This window comes from Megalopta genalis, chromosome 2 (assembly GCF_051020955.1).
Source record: "Megalopta genalis isolate 19385.01 chromosome 2, iyMegGena1_principal, whole genome shotgun sequence".
Lineage (NCBI taxonomy): Eukaryota > Metazoa > Arthropoda > Insecta > Hymenoptera > Halictidae > Megalopta > Megalopta genalis.
The window spans coordinates 41,322,405-41,345,592 of NC_135014.1; the positions used below are offsets into that span (position 1 = coordinate 41,322,405).

The window sequence follows — 23,188 nt, forward strand, 5'->3', positions numbered from 1 at the left end:
TTGATCGATTGAGCTTCGCTCACAGTCTCATGCTTGAAACAAATACGTCAAACTACAACTCGATTCTACAGAAACGAGATTTACAATATATAAAAATTATTGTACAATAAGAGATTGTACAATTAAACAACAAAGAGCCATTCAATGTTTCGATCGAGTAGATACAGAAGTACGAAGACGTTATTATTTGAGCAACAATATTCCCAGAGATCGTAATGTTTACTCTGCCAAGCTTATTGCGGAGGATAAGATATTGAAAACGTATACTTACGAACGATCTTCTCTGTCGAATTCGATGAAGGCGAAGCCGTGTCCGCAACGAACGATCGCGAACGGGGCAGCAGCATAGAAAGCAAGATGCGAGTCGTTTGCCAAGGAGATCAATGAAGAAACAATAATGTCGATTTTCTGATAAACTAGCGTTTAATAGAATACGTCGAAGTTAGTACACTTTAGTTGTTGTTGATGTTGTCGATCTTGTTGTTGTCGGGACTGAGAAAACTCAAACAGACTTTGCACGATATTCGGGGACGTGGTACTAGAAAAGAGACGGACTGAGTGTGCGGTAAGGGACAAAGAGGAGGATTGAACGAAATTGTTTGCAGGCCTGGGGTTCCGATAGTTGGTCGTTCAGTGTCGTGGGAGGCGACGCAGAAATAATTCGAGATCGACGGCGATACGATGATTTCAGACTGTCGCGGCGCGGCGACGAAAGCCGGAGAATCGATTACGTCCGCAGCTCCATAGGTAGATCCATAATGACATCATTGAAAAATAGCGCCGGGTCATCGTGGTACGGGCGTTACCTGTGTCGCGTGATACCGCGATATTGGCTCGCTAAGCGCTCGTGTTTCGCGTCTTTATGCAAATTGCCAGGTGAGCTAATATCGGAACTCGGAAATGGGACACTCCGCGGGCCGGGAATCCACGGAATCAAGCCCGGCGTGTGTTCGTGTACAATTCATTCTGCCGAAATAATATGCAACTTTCGAAATATATAGGCTCGCGGGGAACGAGACGATCGAAGCTATCGTCGCCTCCCACGATCGATTAAACGCCGCGAGGTTTGCGTTCGTTTGTCGAACACGATCTACTCCTCCAAAGCATAGTCTCCCTTACGGCTGTTTCGGACGAGTCCAGTGATTTCGTCGAGCGTCGAGTAGTTCAGTAACTTGCTGTGCATGGACTTATTTTTTTATTTAGTAAAACTAGAATAGATCCATTTCGTTCTGATCGAGTAGGCTTCTCCCAATACTGGCTGATAGCTAATGTAACAAATCCGGATGCATTTGTTTAGTCGAGTTCATTCCCGACATAAGAGAAACACAAGATGCCATGCTGGAATTCCAAAGCAGAGCTGTACCAATCCGGACACCTTTCCATGCACTGAACCATTTTTAGTAGCTACTCGACTAACTCGACTACTCGACCAAGTCACTGAACGTGTCCGAGCCAGCCTCAACAGCGAAACACGACGCACTGTGCGAGTTCACGGGATTCGTTAGAACTTCATTGAAGAAACGAGTGCTCACGAGAATGAGCGCCCGAGTAAATGGTTCTTCGACGAATGAGTGATATGTTCGTTTTCTTACCGAAGAGAAGCTTTATTTCTGTCAGACAGTTTTCCATTCGTGGTTTGGTAAAAATTCCTTATCAAAGTCTCCCTGTCGCCTTACGTGTAGGGAAGAAAACGGAATAGAGGGACGCGCGTCCCGTGAGCAAGTGGGAGAAAGTGGGAGAGAAATAGAGAGAGAGAGAGGTATTATAGACTGGAGGTCAGATTCGTTAGCAAGAAAAGCGCATTTCACCGGTTAGGGGAGAATAGTACTTGAAGCGGCAGTAGATTACCGAAACCATGGAGAAATCAAGCGACGGCGGATGGGGTGGGGGGGGGGGGTAGGATTAAAACGAGGTACATCGGATATTTTCAGAGAAAGATATTCTTTGTTTTCAGTATTCTTTTTCTTTGTTTCATTTTTATCTGTTGGCAAAGCCTTCTAGAGTAACGTGAACACGGTGTTATCCTAGGAGGCGTTGTCCTTGGACGACGCGTTAGGAACCAAAGTTTATCTCTTTTTTTCATTTTCTCGTCTTCGTTCGTTCGTTCGTTCGTTCGTTCGTTTCTCATCTTTCCCTCGCAACGTCTTCTTCGGCCCGCTTTCGTCGCACGTCGCCCCTCTCAATCCCCATCGTTCCCCGCGACACCGGCCCACCCCCCGCGGTGATATCTGCATACCGAAACCGTAACGATTGCCCGGCACAACGTGAGATTGAACGCTCGCTTCGGCGGACGGCCGTTTAACAACATCGACACCCCGGAAAAAATCTAGAGGCTCTGTTTCGTCTGACGCTTTCTTTCCTCGTTTCTCTTTTTTGCTTCCGTTTCATCTTTTCTCTTCTCTCTCTCGTTTCGTTAAACGCGGCTAGTGAAAAAACTCGTATGCCCTGCTTACTTCTAGACAAAGAGGTTCATTATTTCTTTTGTTCGCGAGGTCCTCGTACGAGCTGGCGCGGAACACAACAATCCTTACCGAAATGCATCGGTCCCAGCTCGCAGAATTGCTACACGAGTGCTCGCGTACACGCATATCCCAGAGCTGATGCGTGTGTGTGAGTGTGTAGTCCTGTTTACACGTGAGGAAAGGATTTATGTATATGGGAAAATATGTTGCAATTTCTTTTCATCTCTTTAAGGGGAAGGAACCTGGGGAAACGGGGAATCTTCATTTTTTTTTCATAGTTTATAGACTAGATCTATATAATCGTATCGTATGTATATATATATGTATATATATATATATATATCCAATAATATATATATAATATCATTATATCCTTCTTCATCATTTTTATATTTAGTGGTATAATTACTCGCTTAGATATGAAACCTAATAGGAACATGATTGCACCGCACCCATTTGCCGCACGATGTTGGCGCCTCGACGCATCTTCCTCGCCTCTTTCTCTTAAATTCCTATTTTCTTTTTCATTTACTCTTTATAGGAATATCGCACGTAAATATGTGCATCACTGTATGCTCGCGTATATTTATATACGTATACAGGTACAGCCATCTTGTATGGCACGTGTATCGTGTGTACGGTGTGTCCGTGTGTGGGCGACGTGTAATACACCGTGTGTGCATCCGCGTGCGCATTTGTGTGCGTGCGCGAGCCTGTGTATGTGAGTGGGGTGTGTGTGTTTGTGTGTGTGTGTGTATGTGTATCTCCAGTTGTGTACATGTCGATACGTGTGAACGCGCGTTCATTTTTTTCCTCGTCGTTTTCTTTTCTCTATTATAAAATCTAGATGCGCGCGTGAATAAGGAGGTCCCCTATTCGCGCGCGCATAACACATATGGCACCATAAATATATATTTGTACACAAGGGGGCGAGCGTAGGTGGCGGAGATGAACAAGAAAGAACGTCCCGAACGTGTCTCTCTATCTTTATCTCGGCTGATCCGTGGTATCATCGTTATGTATCTTTACCTTACTTGCTTTTCTGTTCGTCTCTGCGCGGTCTCTGCAATCCTCCTGAAACACGTGCGAGGATAAACGCGCGTCGGGAATTAGGCGGCGAAAGACGGCCGCGGCGACGTCTCCGCGTCGCGAACGCGCGGAAACAACGAGCGAGGATCGCGAACGAAAATGGATGGCGGGTGTTGGAGATCGATACAAAACAAAGTCGGAAAAAGATGAAGAAGAAGAAGAAGAAGCCCACGCGTTACGTCTTTCTTACGCATCCCTCCGGTGAAGTTACGAGGCGTGTACGCGCGCGCCCTTTTTTTCTCATCTTACTTTTTTTCGTTCGGTTTTTTTCTTTTCCCATTTAATCCGGAGCCCGTCGGTAATCGTATCGTATCGTATCGTATCCGTATCCGTATCCGTATTCGTTTTCCGCTCGCCTCGTACGTTCTCTTTAGCAGCTTTCTTTTTCATCTTCCTCTTTGTTCTCTTTCTGTGCTCGTGCTCTCGTCTGGACGTCTCCCCGCGCCTCCGCGTTTTACAAAAAAAGGGGCGGGCGCGAGGCGCGAAGCGCGAGGAGCTTAGCGTCGCGGTCCGAGAGGAGTACCTGGATGCTTTTACACTGGGCGACACGACGATCGAGGTCTTCATTTCTTTTTTTTTTTTTTCATTTAAATTGCTCTCGTATTGCGGGTCGGTGCACGGCGCCAACATCGTCGGGGTCTTTGAGCCGGCGTTTCGGACGCCCCGCGTCCCGACGGCGTCTCGCGAGCGCCGCCGCGCGCGACCACGGGGCCCCATAGTGAGTACATATAAGATATACACATGGCAATCTCTCACAAGAATTAGTTGCTATCATTATCAATTAGTATCCGTTATTAACTAATAGTCAATGAAATAGTCGCTCGAACAAATGTACAATTCAATCGACAATAATGCGAACCGCAATAATAGCAATAATAATAGTCGTAGTCGTAATGCTCACAATATAATAGTAATAAACACCCTCTATCGCCATAATAATAATAATAATAATAATAATAATAATAATAATAATAATAATAATAATAATAATAATGATCATGACAGTAATAATGACAATAATAAAGTTAATAATAATAATGATCATGACAATAATAATGGCAATAATAATGTTAATAATAATAATAATAATAATAATAATAATAATAATAATAATGATCATGACAATAATGATTATAATTATAATAATAATAATAATAATGATGGCCGCAATAATAGTCCATTGCAATAGCAACAGAGGTTAACCAATCGTGTTCTACAATAAATACTAGTGTCTCAACATATATCGTAGAAACTCAACGAGATTAGAAAACTGAAAAACTTTCTCGCCGCCGACTACTCTATTCTGTCGTCGAGTACGAACGGTAGGTCTCCACGGGTTTTGCTTTGGTGCCTCGATAAAAGAAAGATCGCCCTTTTGATATTCTTGAACGGTATTCGCGAACTGTATATTTATATTATATTATATCGTATTGTAGTCTATTAAAGATTCCCGAATTTTGTCATCGTAAATAAAGATTTCGTGATCCCGTCGATCGTTGTAAGTGGATCGTGACAAAACGTTCCGGGAAGAACGAGATGTCGGACACGTTCGCCGGGATCGGGAATGACACAATTGACGGTCACGTAACGACGAGAGAAACGAGAAACGGCGGCGGAGGACACATTAAGTCTCACAACATAATTAATATCTTTCTTTCACATCTTTCCATTGCATCTGTCTCTTAATCATTCCTTAAATTATTCGCGCACGCTTATCACTCATTCATTGTTGATTTTAGGAACAGCTAGTAGCGAGGTTCGGTTACTCTATCACGCAATCTCCCGTACTCAAAACTCAAAACGCCAAAACCAGATCCAGTTTTGCGTACACGCGCACGTACGTTACCGCGTTTTGAGAACTTACGCGCGTTTATGCGATATTATCGATTCGAGAACGTTCTCGAAAATTCAATGTGTGTACATACATATATGTATATATATATATGTATATGTGTGAGTGTGTGTATATATGTCTAGGTGGTTCCGCGTGTTTGTGTTTTCGTGTGTGCCGGGGTGTGTGTGAGCGCGCGCGCGCGCGCGTGGTGTGTATACGTGTCCGTGCGTGTCACTTCGTGTCTGTATGCGTCTCGTGTGTTCGAACGTACACAGCGTGTGAGAAGTGTCGCGTTTCCACTTGCGCGTTCGTTGATTTCCCAATGATCATCGTGCAATCGCATGACGGCGAATCAATTAGAAAAATTAATCGTTTGGCGTATACATATACGTGTATATATATATCTGTGTATGCATGTCCGTGTCGGTGTACGAATATGTATACGATCGAAAGGAACATGATATTACTCCTTTGTGCGCCAAAGTGTATACCGTTTCTTAAAAATGTATGTTAAAAAGATCGCATCGTCTTTTGGAATACACACCTCGTGCTAAGATTAGTGATACTGGTTTGAGCGAGGTCCGCGTTAGTGCAACGAGTCGTTCCCGAACGGGGACATACGCGATCGCGTCGTTAAGACGTTCACCAATTTTGTGGAAACAGGGGCTGATCAACTTTCTCCGGTGACGTCTCGCGTGACTTCGGATTATCGGCATGGTGCACGACGTACCCCCTGGGGTGACTGTTAAAATATGTTGTATTTACACTCCCCAGTACGTAATCCGAACTGTGTTGCGCTCATTTTCATGGCTGAACGTTAAGAACCCATTGTTAACATCCCCCACCGGCGGAAAACAAATTTGAAGTGTTTCGAGGGCAGTGAGACGATCGCCGTTATACAATGACCTGTTTCGTAGCGATCGCCCGCGAAAGTGGGATGACAAAGTAACGGTAGAAAATGGTTTCGCGAACGTGTTGCACTAGCACGGGGTTCGCCGAAGTTTGTATTTTCTTAATCGCCATGGGGAGGGCGTTCAAGATCGACGAAACTGCGAGACCTATGGTAACGCAGGACCACTACGATCTAAATCGAATTATCTACAAAGATTAATTAGTCCGCGACCACCGAATAGTAACAATTGTCATATTTTGCGAGGTATCAGTTACAAAGGTATGCTCGATTCGATGCTCGGAATACGATGACCAAGAAAATGGATGGTTACGGAGCAAGACGATGTGTAATCGTGTTAGTCTCAATTCTGAACGATTTCCGTTCGACGCGGTACGACTGTATCATCGATGTATCTCTGTAACATTTTGCGTGTACTTTGTTATGACTGTGTACGTGTGAGAGAGTACTCATACCTTTCCTTCTCGGTATCGATCAACGCTGTAACGTTTTACATAGATAATTAATAAATACGTGACCACATATATGTAAATATAATTGTCGTTAATCTATAATAAAAAATAATGATAATAATCAGAATAATTCAAATATAATATTAATAAGTGCCGTTATCAACGTTACATTAGAAAAAGCATCTTTTACAGACAGGAACCTCGAGTTTGCTTAGTACCTTAGAAATAATTGTTGCATCGCGCTTCGCACGCCCCCTACGACCACTTAAACTTAATTTTTCCATCCGCTTCTCGCCCCCTTCTCCGCCCCTCCCCCCCGGTACCCTCTCTCTTCCTGATTTACTTTCTCAGAAACCGAATCCGTTTGTCGTTTTGTTGTCCCGTTTCTGTACGCCTTTGCTCTGCCGTCGTCGTTCGCGATTCAAACACAACAAGCCCCCATTCTCGTGCGATCGCACCGAACGCGCAAACTACACGTCAACGCGACTCGCAACCGCGACGACACCGTTCGCCGTTGTTTGTGTTGGCATTGCCCGGTCTATCCCGTGATCGCCCGACGATCTTCCGTCAAATGTTCGTTCAGATCATCCGAGAACAGCACGGATCGCCATTATTTCGAACGCGAGAAACACGACGTACGTACGCGTGCATACGCGTCACCGTTCCGGATATTACCCGCGAGGATTCTAGAGCGTTACAACATTATATATGTACATATGAGACATATATTGTGCATACGTATACCCGCACACGTACAATATACATCGCACACACATATATATTTATCTACTTAAATATATATATATATTTTATTTATTCATTTTTTATTCATTTATTCATATATATACGCAAGTATATATATGTATATATATATATATATATATATTTATATTCTCCGCGCACGCACACATACGCCTATATACACATATAAATCTATATAAATGTATATATGCTCGCGCACGCGTGCGTCCGCCAGTCGTCTACCGATGCGTGTCCTTTCGTTTCCCTTAAAAACTATAGCATTAGCTGTAATTATCCGTAACTTACATCCTAATAGTGAATTCATCGTCGTTCCCGAGCAGATCTTTACAAAACCCTTTATCCGCGTCGGTCGAGAGGCGCGTGTGTTTCTCTCTCCTCTCTCTCGATCGCCTCGCGATCCAGTGCTGCGTTCGAGAAACACTTTCGAAATTGTTGAAAAATCGATATAACCAGCGCGCGCCGCGTTATTCTGTGCTTACCTTTGTCGTCTCTAAAGCCGCCGTCCGCACCCGTAACGTCTCTTTCCCTCTACCGTGAAACACTCCCCCGCGTACGCCCACGTCCGTCGATCCTTTTCGTCGATCGGCCCGGCGCGGGACGATCGGTTTCGGCGGGAAGAGAAAAGACGGGACACGACTGCCGGAAAATCCGTTCGCGTGCTAGCCGCAGTGCTCTTTCTCTCATTGCCAGCACTGTGAGCCCGATCGCGTACGTCAGATATACTCGACCGACCGACCGACCGATCGACCGATCGACCGACCGACCGACCGATCGATCGATCGTTCGATCTGTCTACTAGAGCACGATTATTACAGCTAATTGATAGCTATAACTATGATTCTTTATTACTATCATTATTTATTACTATGTTTATTGTTATCATTAGTATTATTATTAATCATTATTTTTCTGTTTAGCGTTATTAAATATAATTTATTAAATATAGGAACCATGTTGCTGGGTTTTGCTTGTTCGTGAACGCGAGCTGTGTGACACCGCGACGGGGCGCGGGGACAGGTCGCCGCCGCCTTGCGTCTCCGTATTATTTTATTTTTCCTTTTTCCATCCGTTTTGTTTCTCGTGTTTTCGATTATGCTTCGAACGCTGTTTCGTGAGAGTGTCGCGTCGTTCTCGGCCAGAACAGAAACAAAGAGGAGAGAGAGAGTAACGTTTAAAATTCGCTACGTCGCTAGCGAAATGTCATACTTAAACCCCACCCAGCTACGGGGTTACCGTGCCCTGTATACGTGTACGCGCGCGTGTCCTGTATGTATCTGTGTACGTATGCATTCATGTAGGCACGTACGCACGTGTACGTTAATTCGAACAATGTCTACACACGCATACGCAGATGCATAATGCGCCGGTGTTCGCGTACCGTGCGACCGCCTAAATGTGTGATCGCGTAATGTGTGACCGCGTAGTGTGTGATCGCGCGCGTGTCCCTGTCACGTGTTTACCTGTAAAAACGAACGCGCGTGACTCTGTGTGTGCAGGTGTGCGTGCGGGCCATCGGTCGAAGTTCACTTCTGCCACCGATTTTTCACGGGTCGCCGTAGACCATTCGTCGATCCACCCGTCGCTCATCCGCGCCAATCCCTCCGTCGTCCGCTTTCGCGTGAAAAGGGACGCGGCGGCGGCTCTACCGCAGTTCTCTTTCCCATTTCCCATCGGTATAGTTTAGCAAAGGCGTTTTCTCAGTGGTCATCGTCCTCGTCAAACGACACGCTCACTCCTCTCGCATACCGTCCGACACGCGGCTCCGTGTCTTTTTGTTCTCGTTCCGCGTAAACCACACATACACACGCACGTAAAAAAAGAAAGAGAGAGACAGAGAGATAGAGAGTGAAGATTTAGATGAATATGTACGTACGTATTCGTAATAATCGCGGCACTTTGCGTTCTCTTTTCATCGTTTCTCTTTTTTTTTGTTCTCCATTGCGAATGCCGTGCCCTCTACCCTACCTCACCGCGCGCCTTAACACGTCTGCCCTTTTCTTTAGTAACTCTTTTTTGCATTAAACTTTTATTATTACTTTACATAGGAACGTTTAAGTCAGCCCACCCCGACGCGTCATCCTGGCGTCGCCGTCAAGGGATGATCATCATCGTCGTCATCATCATCATTATCATCGTCATCATCGTCATCAGCATCATCATAATCAGCATCGTCATAATCATCATCGTCATAATGATCATCATCATCATCATCATAATCACCGTCGTCGTCGTCGTCATTATCAGCATCATCATCATCGTCACCATCATAATCGTAATCATAATCATCATCATTATCATCATCATCGTCCGTCCACTGCTCGTCGTATTCGTCCTGTCCGCGTGAAGCTCGTCCGAACGAGTCCGTCCATCTTCTACCCGCGGCGAGCGAAACAGCGTACTTTCACGGATACAATTTCGTCCCGAGCGTCATCGGTTTCATCGACGATCCGCCAAAGAAAGCTCTACCGGCCCGTGTATCATTATCATCATCATCATCATCATCATCATCATCATCATCATCATCATCGTCATCATCATCCCCCCACCCCACACCCCCAACCCAGCCCCAATCATAACCGTTAATCGAATCTCGTAATTCTCTCAATCGAAGGAACTTTGGTGTACGCGCTGCTCGATGGCACGCTGTTTACAGTCGTCTGACGATAAAAATTAATGGTAATACAACCGACGGTGCGCGACAGTGGCAGTGCGCAACGGAAATGAAAAATGAAAGCAAAGAGGGGGTTCGCATGCGGTCATCTTCGAGTAATTGGTCCACCGTCCACGCGCGAGTACCCGGAGTATCGGAGATTCCCTGGTGTGCCCGGAGCGGAAGAAAAAGCCTCTCACCGACAATATCATGCCTAGGTTGGAACCCTCTCCCCGTTATCTAGTCAGTTAGGAACGTTGTTTTCGTTATCGAGTAATTATCCCTCACAGAGCACCCATCGAACACTTTCTCGGCCCTGTTCAGCCATGTCTCACCGTCGTTCGGTCCCGTCCCGGCCGCGAGACAAGGGTTGTCGCGGTTCGGGGCGAGACGCGTCGCATCCCCGAGGACCTATCACACACATACACATATTCCATCGCACCCTTCCGCGAAAGCTTCAGCCCAAAGCGTTTCGCGCGTTCGTTGAGCAGTCCGCGCGGCAGGTCGGCGAGCACTTTAACGGGCCCCAGCTAAAGCGGCCACCTCCTGCACAAGTTTCTGTCTCTTCACGTCGGGAGCGTTGTTGTTGTCCGGGTTCGCTCTCTCGTTACCCTGAGATTGGCCGGTCGTGCTCTCCGCGGCCGCGCGAGCAGCCAGCAAGGTGATTTGGTTCACGACGTCCTCCATTTCGTCGGTGAGCGGGTGCACTTCTTCGCCGCACTGCGCGCCAGAGAGCCCGCTGATGTTGCCGAACTGTTGTTGCTGCTGCTGTTGCTGATGCTGCTGCTGATGCTGTTGCCGTTCCTGGTTGGCCTCCAGCCGGGCACGGTGCTGCAGCGTTTCAGCGTGACGCCGCCATTCGCTCACGGTGGTGTAGGTGCGTGCCGGGGTGTTGCCGTCGCACAAGGAACAGCTGTAGCGTGACTGAACCAGACGCAGTGCACCGCGACGCTGTTGGTTGCCTAGATAACAGGAACGCTGGTGCGTCAGCAGCGTCGACTCTTGCGGATAGGCCCGGCCGCATCGGCGACACACCAGACACAATTCGGTCTCCACCTCGCGACAGTGCTGCGGAGGGTCGCTCTCGTCGGAACCGCACGGTGGTGTCGGCAGCCGCACCGTCTCCAGACCAGGATGGTTCGGGTCCTGCTGCAGGAACGCCTGCATCAACGAGCGAGGCACCTGGACCTGCGTGCCACCTTCCACGTGCAACGACATCAGACCGTTACCGTGCATCACGCTGCTTAAACCTGGAGCCGCTACTGAAACCAAACGACGGATCGATGTTGTTAGCAAAATTCGTGTTGTCTTTTCTATTATTATTCTGTGATCATGGGGAGGGTAGTCTTGTTTGGGCCGGCATCTAGGTTGAGCCGCCGTGAATTTTGAGAAAAGAAAGTGCTCGCAGTGCTATTAACATTAACCGTGTCGAGCGCTAAAAATGACTGGGATGTGTCGCTTTGCGACTAGACCGAGGATTTTTATGCAAAATTATCTGCACAGATTGCAGAACACGCGAGGTACTCAGGCATTTAGTTCTTTTCTAAATAATTTTAATGAGTGGAAAATAATGCGACAAAGTCTGCAAATTCTTTAAACATTTTCACTGTTTTACATTTGATCTCATTTCTGTCATGGACGCATAAAATTCCCAGTCTATTTGCAACTATTGCAAGATCGAATTTACTTAGATTGTTTACTTAATTTTGATATTGATTCAAATGAATTAATATATTTATTGATTTCCGATAGAAGTATCTTTTTAGTGTCATTATATTAATCATATTAATGGTATTAGTTGTCTGTAAGTTGTAAATTAGGTTCAACCTAAAAGCTCGTTCAAATTTGGTTGCTCTTTAATAGAACATTGTTTATCAGACATACATAATAACATTCTATTAATTTCGAAAATAGAATTTAGACCCATACGTTCAGTTGTCTATAGTAAATCGGATTACTATAGTTCTCCTGTATTTACTTAATAAATATTGAATTTCCTAAGTGAACAATCGTCCGTCCTAGATTTTTCGGATTTGATTTGTCTTTCTGTCGGATTGAGATAATAGTGAAAAATCAATACGATATAAAGATAGATAAACGACTTAGAGTAAATTGCTTGTTTCAGAGCGAAGAATTTAGATGTGGTTAAGAAGGCGAAGAACTAGATAAGTTTAATCCTTATATCCGTACTTGAATGTCCCTGCACTAAACTTGAAATTGTGATTAAAAGTTTGTGTACGTTCTTGTTGATTAATAACACAATTGATATAGATCGTCACTTTCTTGGATAATTAACAACAAACCATGTTTTCAAATATCATAGAAAATGTCGGGTATTGACATTGAAGCAAACATTGATATTAGGATTTAAATATAATAATAAAATAATAATAATAATAAAATTCGTGTCATTCATAATTAGTAAAACAATGCACAATACGTACATGCACAATATATAAATTATTAATATTAATATTTACGTATTAAAATCAGCGAACAAAGTGTCAATTTGGCACAAGGTTCAATAAAATGCTTGTTGGCACTATGAATAATTATTATTTTATTTAGTGTATTATCGAATATTTCAAATAAAAATGTTATCTACGTCATCTGTAAGTTGTTTATTATTGCACGCTGTACTAGGGTTTAATTAAATATCTTCGAATCAGTTTCACGAGAAGGAACAAGGTGAAATCAGTCCAGTGGTATTACATTCCACGAAATCGGTAACCCGAATAAACAAGAATATTTATCAAGCAGTAAAAACGCCTTTCATGCGCTCCCGATTACATCCGCTCAAGCATCTCAAACAGCAATCTTCATTTTCGGTTTCATTGCTATCGCTAATCACAGTCATATTGTCAGTGTCTTTGCCATCATTCCCACTTGTACTTTCTATTGCTATGTTTACGATGCGACTGCATTCACACTCCGAGTGCTTGACTTATCTACGCGCGTAACCACTCGTTTCCAAGTTTTTCCTTCAATCTTCGAAGTCCTAAGTGACCATAAGTAATCTGCGAAATACATTCTAGCGAAGAGATACAAAATAGCTCGAATAGTTTCGAAGCTGGTGCTTGCCTTTGGCCTCTCTAAGACGAAGGTGGCCAAGAAAGCAGAAGGTAGCGTATAATTGATTTGTGCCAACTTTGTCATAATAACGTCGCCGATGTAATCGGCGGAGAATTTATATAGGACTCGTTTCTGCCTCGGTGAGACAGGTAAATTGGTCGCTATTAACCAGGCCGCAGGGCAACGGGCATTAACGGAATAACCGCAACCGGCGCGAGAGAAGAATTCAATACCATTTTCACTGGAGTCGGACAAATTGGAACATACCTATCGCAGATTAATTTTAATTCGATTACTCCTTTTTCCGCTTGAGCTTCGCCCCGATTCCAGACCGTGAAAGAATACGGCACACGGTTTTACAACCGATTCCCGGGAACGAGGAGTTTTCGGAGAATAGTTCGAGATCGGTTCGATTAAATGCTTGTTAACGGTACGGTCGGTGTTCGATGTCAATTAAGCAGGTTGACAGGTTTACGCAGTGACGCGCAGGGGTACAGCGTATATCGTGTATCAGACGAGGAGTCGTTACGAGGCAGGAAGTGTTAATGATACCCGTGTTCATTCGCTGGACGCTCGTCTGTAATTATCAAGCTTCGTAGGTCGTGATCAGCTCGATCCGGAGCAGCGTAGGATCAGTTAGAATATTATTATCGACGCATACTATCGATGCCCTCTAGTCAGCATCCAGCTATGAAATAGAGCTGCGACTTATTATGGGCAGGCTGCGAATTTTATCGCAAAAATAGATGAACGAAGCGCAGAACGGGGTATACGGGTGAAGCATTTAAAAATACTTCTTTCAATGTATAAACGTCATTAAAACACGAAATACATTTTTATCTAATTTCAGTATCATTAAATGGACGATGTAAATTTTTATTTTGCCTAAAGATCCGCAATTCGCTGCAAAATAAAAGTTATTTTCATCAATTGCAACAAACACGGGACAAGTAGTAATTTCTTTCTTTCTTTAATAATTCCAGTGAGCGTGTCCCTAAATACTGTAAATATATTCGTTGTTTTAAATTTCGCCTACACGTTTTTGTCATAATTGCATAAAATTCGCAGTCTACTTATGAGATACCTGGATATTCGAGTCGCCCATATGATACTTGAATAAACGAAAATTATCCGATTATATACTTGGATATCTCGTGCGATAGTTTAGTAGTATTAATTTCTTATTAACTCTTTGCACTAGAAGCCATTTTGATCCTGAATCCAGAATGGTTTTTTTGGATTACAATATTTCCGTTTTACGAGTATATTACTTAAGTGCATTGTATGTACACGTGATTCAGTCTTACGACTCATACAACAGACACGTTTTTAACAGTTTTTAACATATAAACAAATTTGGCAATGTAAATATTATATCGGAGTATGATACAACAATTTTTAGTAAATAAAAGAATTCAACTGCTGAAAATGTTGTCATTTGCAGCCTGTTTCGTGTACTTCTGAATATCAGAGTGATGTCCTCCAATCTTTTAATCATTTACATTAATCGGTATTGTAATCTAAGATAACGAAGAATCTAATATTATAATCATAATTAATATATATCATGTTATATGTATTATAATAATCAATATTATAATCATAAAATATTATAATTTCTACTATAGAGACATACAGTGAATATATCCAACGTGTATAGATCCAAGCTTAGGTTCGGTACATTTGGTTATATTCGAAGGACCTTAATTATAAATGAAAGAAATTAATGATTGGTGTTAAATTAATAATAGCTCTCGTAGCCAGTTATAAGATCTAATTTATGAGGTACTCGGCTACCCAGCTGCCGCGCTCAAAAGATGCGCGGATATCTTTGCTCTCGTGGGTGTCTCATGAGCACTCTATAGAATCGATAGTTAGTAGGGACGATAAACTCGCTTTTGCGTGCCGCAGGAATCGTCGATCAATTTTTCTGGTATCCCCGATCGTAATGAGAACCCCTGACGCTCGTGTAACGTTGTTTGACTAACGCTTCTTTCTGGTACCTCGTGGCTGTCTGGATTATGGTCCGCCACGATCATAAGAGCAAATAATCCGCGTTTTTATGTCTCGAGATGGACGGAATCTTTTTTTCGCGATGCAGGACGAAGGTAAAGCGACGTAATAAGCAAAGGAAGAAAAAAATGTTGGCGTACGAATGGAGGTATCCGCGAGCCAGCGCGAGCCTAGCTCTTCCGAACTTTTATAGGTCGTGGAGTTTCACGAAGAATGTAGTAAATTCATTATAAGGCCTCGGACTATTTCAACCGTGACGCGCGAAGGCGATTGTTAGTTGCTATAATCGGCTGAGTTATAATCTATACGCGGCTAGTATAAATAGCGCGAAATCCGAACCGCGAGCGACGTACCCCATAAAATAACTGAAATTCTACGCTAGATTGGAAGATATTGTTGCGTCGTCGTTAGTCGATCGTAAGGCCGGGGCCTCTTTCTACGAAGGATAATCGTTTCCATTTTGAAACACGAATGCGGTCATTCCAGGAATGATGGCATGTGCTTCAAATATACTCTCCATAATAACGAAGAGTTGGGATAAAGAAAGTGTTCTTCGGACTAGGAGATTTTTTACAATTGAACGGAAACCTTGAATAAGGGTCTGTGTTGCATTTGAGATACGTGCAACGGTGGCCTTTGTTCGTGGTTTCCATTCAATTGTTATCTTGTGTGGAAATGAAATGCAAACATGAAGTGACATACACAATTCATCGAAAGTACGTAATCATTAAATACGTGCATTATCTGTCAAATATGATACCGTATGGTGCACTGTTATATCAATTTGATAAAGTTAAAAGTCACGTGTTATTATTTCATCCAAGCCTGACAACAAATTTCAATTTTTTACCTGGTAATGTACATTGAAATAAGTTATTATTAAAATGATTTATTCCAGTCACATTTCTATTTCTTTCATTAGCTTCTTTCTACATTAATTGCTAAATAAAAATTTATAAATATAAATATTGAATGATCAAATCAATTTCATCTTTGCCGTATTATTAATCAAATTCAATCGCAAGATCTTCGTCGCAAATATCTGGCAATATTTCTGGTTCATAAGTATTTGTAAACATATGTGTCCAAATCCGTTAAATACTTTTATTTATTTTCTCACTTACGTAAAATAAAATGGGAATTCTTTCTACAAGTTTAGATTTCCATCAAATTTATTCGTCAAATTTATTTAGATATACCAAATATATTCTTAACTTCAGTTGTTATTTTAAATAAAATTCATTTACTTGTTCTTTTATGACTAAAATAGATTGTCATACAAATTTGACTTGTAATAAAAAAGAAAGTTTGATTTTACTAAAGAACTGAAGGTAAATAAGAAATAAGAAAAAAGATTCGCAGTTTAATAATTATTTTCGATAAAGGTATTTCAGTATGCTATAAAAGTTCCACGAAATAATCATAATTTATTTTATGAAAACTGTGGATTTTTATACAAGACTTGTCTGCAAGCAATTGCAAGCAATAGTAGGCTTATTTCCTCCTCTAACAATTCTAATCAGATAAAAGTGTATCGAAATTTTCAAGTTTTCCTAACCTAGTGATCACTTTCAACTTTAATTTATTTTGCAAGCATTAACGAAATTTAATTAGCTCGAGTTATAGCCACAACAATAAATTGTGCAACACTTTGAATGTCGCGCCAACCACCTCAAAAATTGCATAAAACGAAAGTATTTTATTCGAAATTGTCAAATACAACAGATTAGCGTACAAATTAATTTTCAAATCTGAGCGAATAATTCAGTCACCGACGTGTCGTTGACGGCGACAGTCAAAGTGTTAATTCAAGATTAAGATATCCGTCGCATCTACGAGCTCGACAGTGGTTGAACAAGAAGCGAGAGAAGACACGCGCGTGTAGTTCGTGTCGTCTAGTCGTCGAAAGGAAGTAAGGATCACTTGACGTTCTGTAGGACTGTCTTGTTAATAGGGTTCTTCTGTCAGCAAGGTCACCGTTGGGCCCCGATGCAACCCCGAATCAAATAATATAATAAGGAAGACCGTTAAGTAATGCGCAGTATCGCAGCTGCCCGATCCGTGTGACACCCTTGAAACAATCGGCTCGACCGAAGAGAGGGTTATTACTCTTAATGAGCACTGGTTATTTCTTTGAGTGGCTCTGATTTGCCCTCCCTTCTGCCCAATCTCTCCTACTGTTCCACGCCTCTACGTACACGATCAACATCGCGGTTATGGGCATTGTGTACGTATTGGCGCACGTGTGTTCAATTTATGCACGTAAAACACATGGAGCGGCACGCACTTGCACATCCAAGGAAGCACTTTTACACGGGCATCGCTCTTGCCTCGTCTTCTTAGAGGGCAGAGGAGCTCATTTGCGTACGGATTGAGATAGTAGTGCTTCGGTACCACCTCGATGTGTGTTTTTGTTTAAATGTGTGACTACGTACGAGATTCTGATTGCCGGCCGCTCCCAAGTCCCAGAGGTTCTCATATCCGACACGCGACCCTATAACAATTCATCGGCACGCAAACTAACGGCACGATTCCAACATGAAACAACCGAACGGTTCGTTTGTCGTTCCACTCCATCGAGCGTACAAAACATCGATTGATTTCTGTCGAATCTCGAGCAACAAGCGGCGATGAATTTTTAGTGGCGCGTCGAGCGCGTAGGTAGAGGCTCCGGTGGTCGTCGTAGAAATTTTATAGAACTGCATTTTAAGGTGTCGCCGGTTTTATTAACAAGCCAGAAAGTTAACGATCCCGGCCAACCCGCCGCGGTTCAGGGTTGAGAAGCACTGGCCCTAAGATAGCCGCGACACATGCTGGAAATTTGTTCGGCGGGAATTTACGAGCGAGTTTCCGTGTCAGACGCAATACCGTGGGCTCCGCTGGTAAGTAGGTATATGTCTGTATATCCTGACAGCTATAAACTCGCATTCGAAGGGCGTCGAACAAAATAATCGGGAATGTCGTTAGCGCCTTCAGGAATTTTAATGGATGTCCTGGAAGAGCGGAACGACAAGGCGAAGTTTGTCAAATTGATTCCGCTTCGCTAAACCGAGCCAGCGGCGTCTAATCGAATTGCAAACACCGATTACATTGAATTTCAGATGAAATTCTAAGCGACCCCCGATGAAGCTGTTTTATGAATACGAAATTTCTAGCGCATCGGAAGTAGTCGAGCAATTACCGAACCGTTAAGCTATTGCATTCGCGAATTGCATTCTGACGTTGCCCGTTTCGACTTTCTGAGCTTTCGATGCGCATCATTGCATTTTGGAAACGTGAATGATCCGTTGGTCATTGTAATCTCACTTCTGAAAGCTAGAGAGTGTTACAAGTTCGTAGCATATTTTTTAAAATTCAATGTATCGGTACAATTCATTTAGGTTCTCGTTTTCTTTGAAGATTAATAGCAACTTTAATATGCCATGAGTAGATACGTGTTCATTATGCAAAATAACAATTTTCTGTACAAATTGCGAGGTACTAGAAACGAATAGAGATATTATTCTTTCTTTAATAATGTTAATTCTTCGTATTTTCTTACTATTTTATTATTTCACTTACTAATTTTTGCCATAATTGCTTAAAATTCTAGCTATAACTCGACTCATATTTAAATATAATAGATTAATTGAAGTAAGAATCGTTTCAATCAGATAAACTAATCGATAAACAAGCTTTAAAATAATATATGTAAATCAAAGTAAACAATAAGATTAATTAGATTCAAGTAAGCATTGCATGAAGCTAACAGAATGTACTTTCTTTAAGGCTTTAGAACTACCAGATAGGTAAAAACGACTTGTTCCTCATTTTTTCTTACGTGTTTATTAAGATTATTATTTTCTAGCATTTTTTTGTTATAAATTATAAATGCTAGCAGATCGAATTTAAATTAAAGTTAAGTAATAATTAGACAAAGTTAGGCAAAATCTTATTCGAATGACGGATAAGAGATAAAGACTAACGAATAAAATTTTATTCCACACCATCGAATAAATGTCCCATTAAATAAAAATTTATCTACAGGAAAATTGATCCGCGTAAGATTTCATTCGAATATGAATTAATCGTATGGGAATTCATACGGAAAATAATCAATTCGAATAAAACTGATAATGTGTCTAATTTTATGATTCTATAAATAATTGTAACTGAACCGATCCTAAATGTGTATTCGTACAATTATATTCTCATAAAATTACGTGAAAACAAAAACAGTCTACAAATATTCGCATTATTATTCAACGAATTTTACAACTCGAATAACTAATTCGAATAATTTTACAATTCGTACGACTTATTCGAATAAAGAATTATGCGAATGATTTATTCGAATACAGAATCATTCAGAATCATCGAATAAGGATTCATACGGATAATTATACTGGATAAATATTTATTCGAAAAGCTTCGCATAATGCACAGCTATGTTGTCAGAGAGTTTGCAGCAGGATTTTTGCTGAACTAAAATAGCAGGACGGTGGTAAGGAAGATCGTTGATTTTCGTGCGATCCCGGCGATCAAGGTGAGACCGAGAAGCGGTGGATCGGCAGATCGGGGAGAAATCAATGCCACGGTCAGGATCGATGCATCCGCGCATCTCTAACCATGGTACGCGAAGTATGCAACAACTGTGCATTCCGTGTGTGCTCGCTAGTCGGTTTCTCACGTGGTGACCAGCACACCGACGTAGGAAAACACGTTGTGAACGTGGGCGTGCATTCCTGCCTTCGTATTATCTTCTCTTCACTCTCTTCCATTTTCCCTCCTTCGTTCTCTATCCAGCGGGCCCCTGTTTCCGTCCCGTTCTCGTCCCCTCTCTCTCTTTCCGCCGATCGCCTTCCTACGAGAGAAACCCTTCCACCACTTTTTATACCGCATCGAGGCCCGTTATCGTGGATACCACGGTCCAGAACGGCTGTTTCACACCTCCGCTCCCGCGAGAATTAGGAAATAAATTAGCGACCGGGCTAATTTCGTTATCTCGGCCGACGCGGGACCCTCCCGCTTGAGACGTCAAGGGACCGATGTCCAAGTCCTCGAACTGCTGCCCGGACACGGTTTCAACCGTGTCCCACCACCAGGATCAATGGCTCTTTGCTCGTTCCTCGGCTCTGTTTATCTCTTTTCTTTCGCGCTCTTCTTCTTTCGCCGTGCGTATCTCTGGATCAGCGAATGGCACTTCGTTAGAAACGGTTCGGTCATGATTGGGATGGCAATAGTCGGCCTCGTCGAGTGCTATCTTATAAGAAAAAAATCGTGGTTCTTCGCGTCCACGATTGCCCGGCCGAACGTAAATGCGATTTTTCAGACGCTGCGGAAGTTTCAATAAAACGCGGCTACAAACGCGTTTCCACGGTCTGACAATGATGTTTCGCTCTCGTGTTTTACGATCGTATTCGATAGATCTAATTGTTTCTGGTCAAACGTCTCGTTCTGTGAAAATTACTTGAAGATTTATTACGATGTACTTGTAAATAAGCAAAATGATTATTTTGATCAGTCTGTTAGCTTTACTGTATTAATCGTGGCATTCCTAAGGATGGGTCAAAAAATGTCCACAGAATTTTAAACATGTATTTTTGTTAGAACAAAAATGTTCTTTTTGAAATTTTTTATATTTTAGTTTTGCATTATTAGATATCTAAATGTATTGTTTAACAATATTGTATAAATATTTATACAGAAAAAGCACCGAGGCTCGCAAGATGGTGGCCAGGTCAATTTTGACTCAGAGTGTTTAAATCGTCGTTCATTTAGTTATTGAATTTTCGGGAATTAAATAATATATAAATTGCTTATATATGAGGAACAACAGAAAAGCTAATAAGTCTGCAAGAAATATCTTGAATAAAATATGTTTTGAAAAATTTCTGAATAAAGTTTAGAATTGTTATAAACATCGTCAATAGTACAGTTGCGAAAATGGTCCACCATCCGAGAATTAAATCGTTGCACTCGAAGTCATTTTAACTCTAAATCCAAGATAGTTATTCTGACCTACGGTATTTTCATTTTATATGCATATAAAATTGAGACTTGTGATCCATGCAACAGTTACACTTTCGACAGATTTTGAAATATGAACAAACGTGACAATGTAAAAATGATTTTGGATCGTGATATAACGTTTAATGGCGAATCAGACGAACAACTCGAGTGCAAAGGGTTTAGAATGATTTGCTTTGAATTAGGTTTGCTAAGTAAACTTCGAGAGGTTCAAATTCCAAACTGAACTAAATGTTTCTATTTGATTGTTCAATCTGAAATATATTTACCGCAACGTTTCAAAATCTCAATTTCACTTCCAACATTGAAGAACGTCTTAAAATCCTTTTTCAGTAACCAAGCAATTTTATGCACATTTCGTACGGAACCACTTAAAAATATTTCTCCCAGGACAGATTCTGAAACAAGAACTTCGACCCAGTTCCAGATATTCATTTCGAAAGTGTTTCAACATTTCCGCTGCCCTAAATTGCACCATGCTTGCATGCATTTTTCGCGGTAAAGTTTCCACTCTAGTGGTGGCGGCAGAAATGTAGAAATGTTCGAGCGAATATAGCGAGAAGCATAAAGTTCAATATAATCTCTTAATCTCCCGAATATAGTTATCCGAAAATCAAGAAATATCTGGCCCGAACAACTCGAGCATCGAATTTCCGGATGACTAAATGTAGCAATTAATAATGGGGAAAGGTAAAACTCTTAACGATGTAATTTCATTAAGGGAGCACGGAGATGGTCGGTAGCTTATGATAATCTGAATAAATAAAGTCCGTTTTTATTGAAAGAGGGAATACCTGGTTCAGGAGGCCACGAATAAATTCGGGAATACTTATTTATGCGACTAAATGGCCGACATTCATATTCGAGGTCCCAATTTCGGGTCGGACCATTCCGAGTCACCTGCCCACCCATTTGACGTCGATACGGAGAACGACATTCGTTGTAAGGGCTCTCTGCACCTCCCTCAGGAAATGTTGGATGTCGAGGATCACGAGGAAGTCGTAATTTGTACGAGAACGAGGCAGCCGAGTGAATTGACGACGGCTTATCTCCCTGCCCGGCCACAAAATCGTTTCGTACGCGTATCGGACAAGATAACGGCGGTGGCGTATCGATAAATTCTGTTAATTAATTATTGACATGTCTCGAGGCTATTTTTGCGTTTGCCGCATGTGAAGGTAGACAGGTCCCTTTCTCTCGAAACTCTTCCTTTTTTCTTTTTTATCCGAGCTTTCCTCGAATAAAATCATGCCCGTCCCGCCAGTGGGCGGTTCAAATTATTCGACGCGTTAATCTGTTTCCCATGTAATCCATTTTCGGTTGCGTCATTCGTTTACGCCGAAATTGTTCGTACTGCCCTAATGCTTTCACTGTCACAACAACCTCGAAAGCTTTAGAAAATTAAATTTGACATGAATTACTTTGTCATTATCCTTATGTTTTACGGGTCTCAATAAAAGTGGATATTAATCAAATATTCGGTCAAAGTGTTAAAATTTCATTCGAGCATATTTCGATTTTCTGAAAAATAATTACAGCGATGAGGATGTTAACAGGTTTGCTACCAGCGTCACACAGGTGTGACGACCACGATTTTGTATTTCACGTTAAGAACGTCGAATTAATTTTGTAAACATAATTATTTAAAATTGTAGCGCATAGCATGATATTTAGAGAATTTATAGCTTCTTTTCGACGATATTTTTATCATATTCTCTAAGAAGATACGACGTATTTAATACGATAAATACAATGAATATGACTGTGTATACTAATGACGCTGGTAGCGAACGTGTTAAGCAAATGACATTTTAAAATTTTTAATTTGAGCCAATTTTGATTTTTTGAAAAATCATTATTGTGAAAGCAATGTTAAGTAAATTTTTTGTTTTTTTTTGGAGTAGGCACGTGTTGAAGTTGCCTTCAGAATTATGG

The 23,188-nt window shown here is 41.9% G+C and overlaps 1 protein-coding gene across 4 annotated transcripts in view; it reads right to left on the minus strand.

Annotated features, from left to right (window-relative positions):
• Positions 1 to 400: 400 nt before the first annotated feature.
• The window catches only part of zfh2 (Zn finger homeodomain 2), a 259,716-nt gene continuing 236,928 nt past the window's right edge, over positions 401 to 23,188 (minus strand). For 2 of the 4 annotated variants that reach the window (XM_033468677.2, XM_033468678.2), the window contains one exon: positions 401 to 11,421. In XM_033468677.2, coding sequence (XP_033324568.2) covers positions 10,676 to 11,421 — 746 coding nt within the window. In that variant the 3' untranslated portion in view covers positions 401 to 10,675. The remainder of the gene's footprint in view (positions 11,422 to 23,188) is intronic. The other 2 variants (XM_033468679.2, XM_033468680.2) reach the window with 2 other exon arrangements.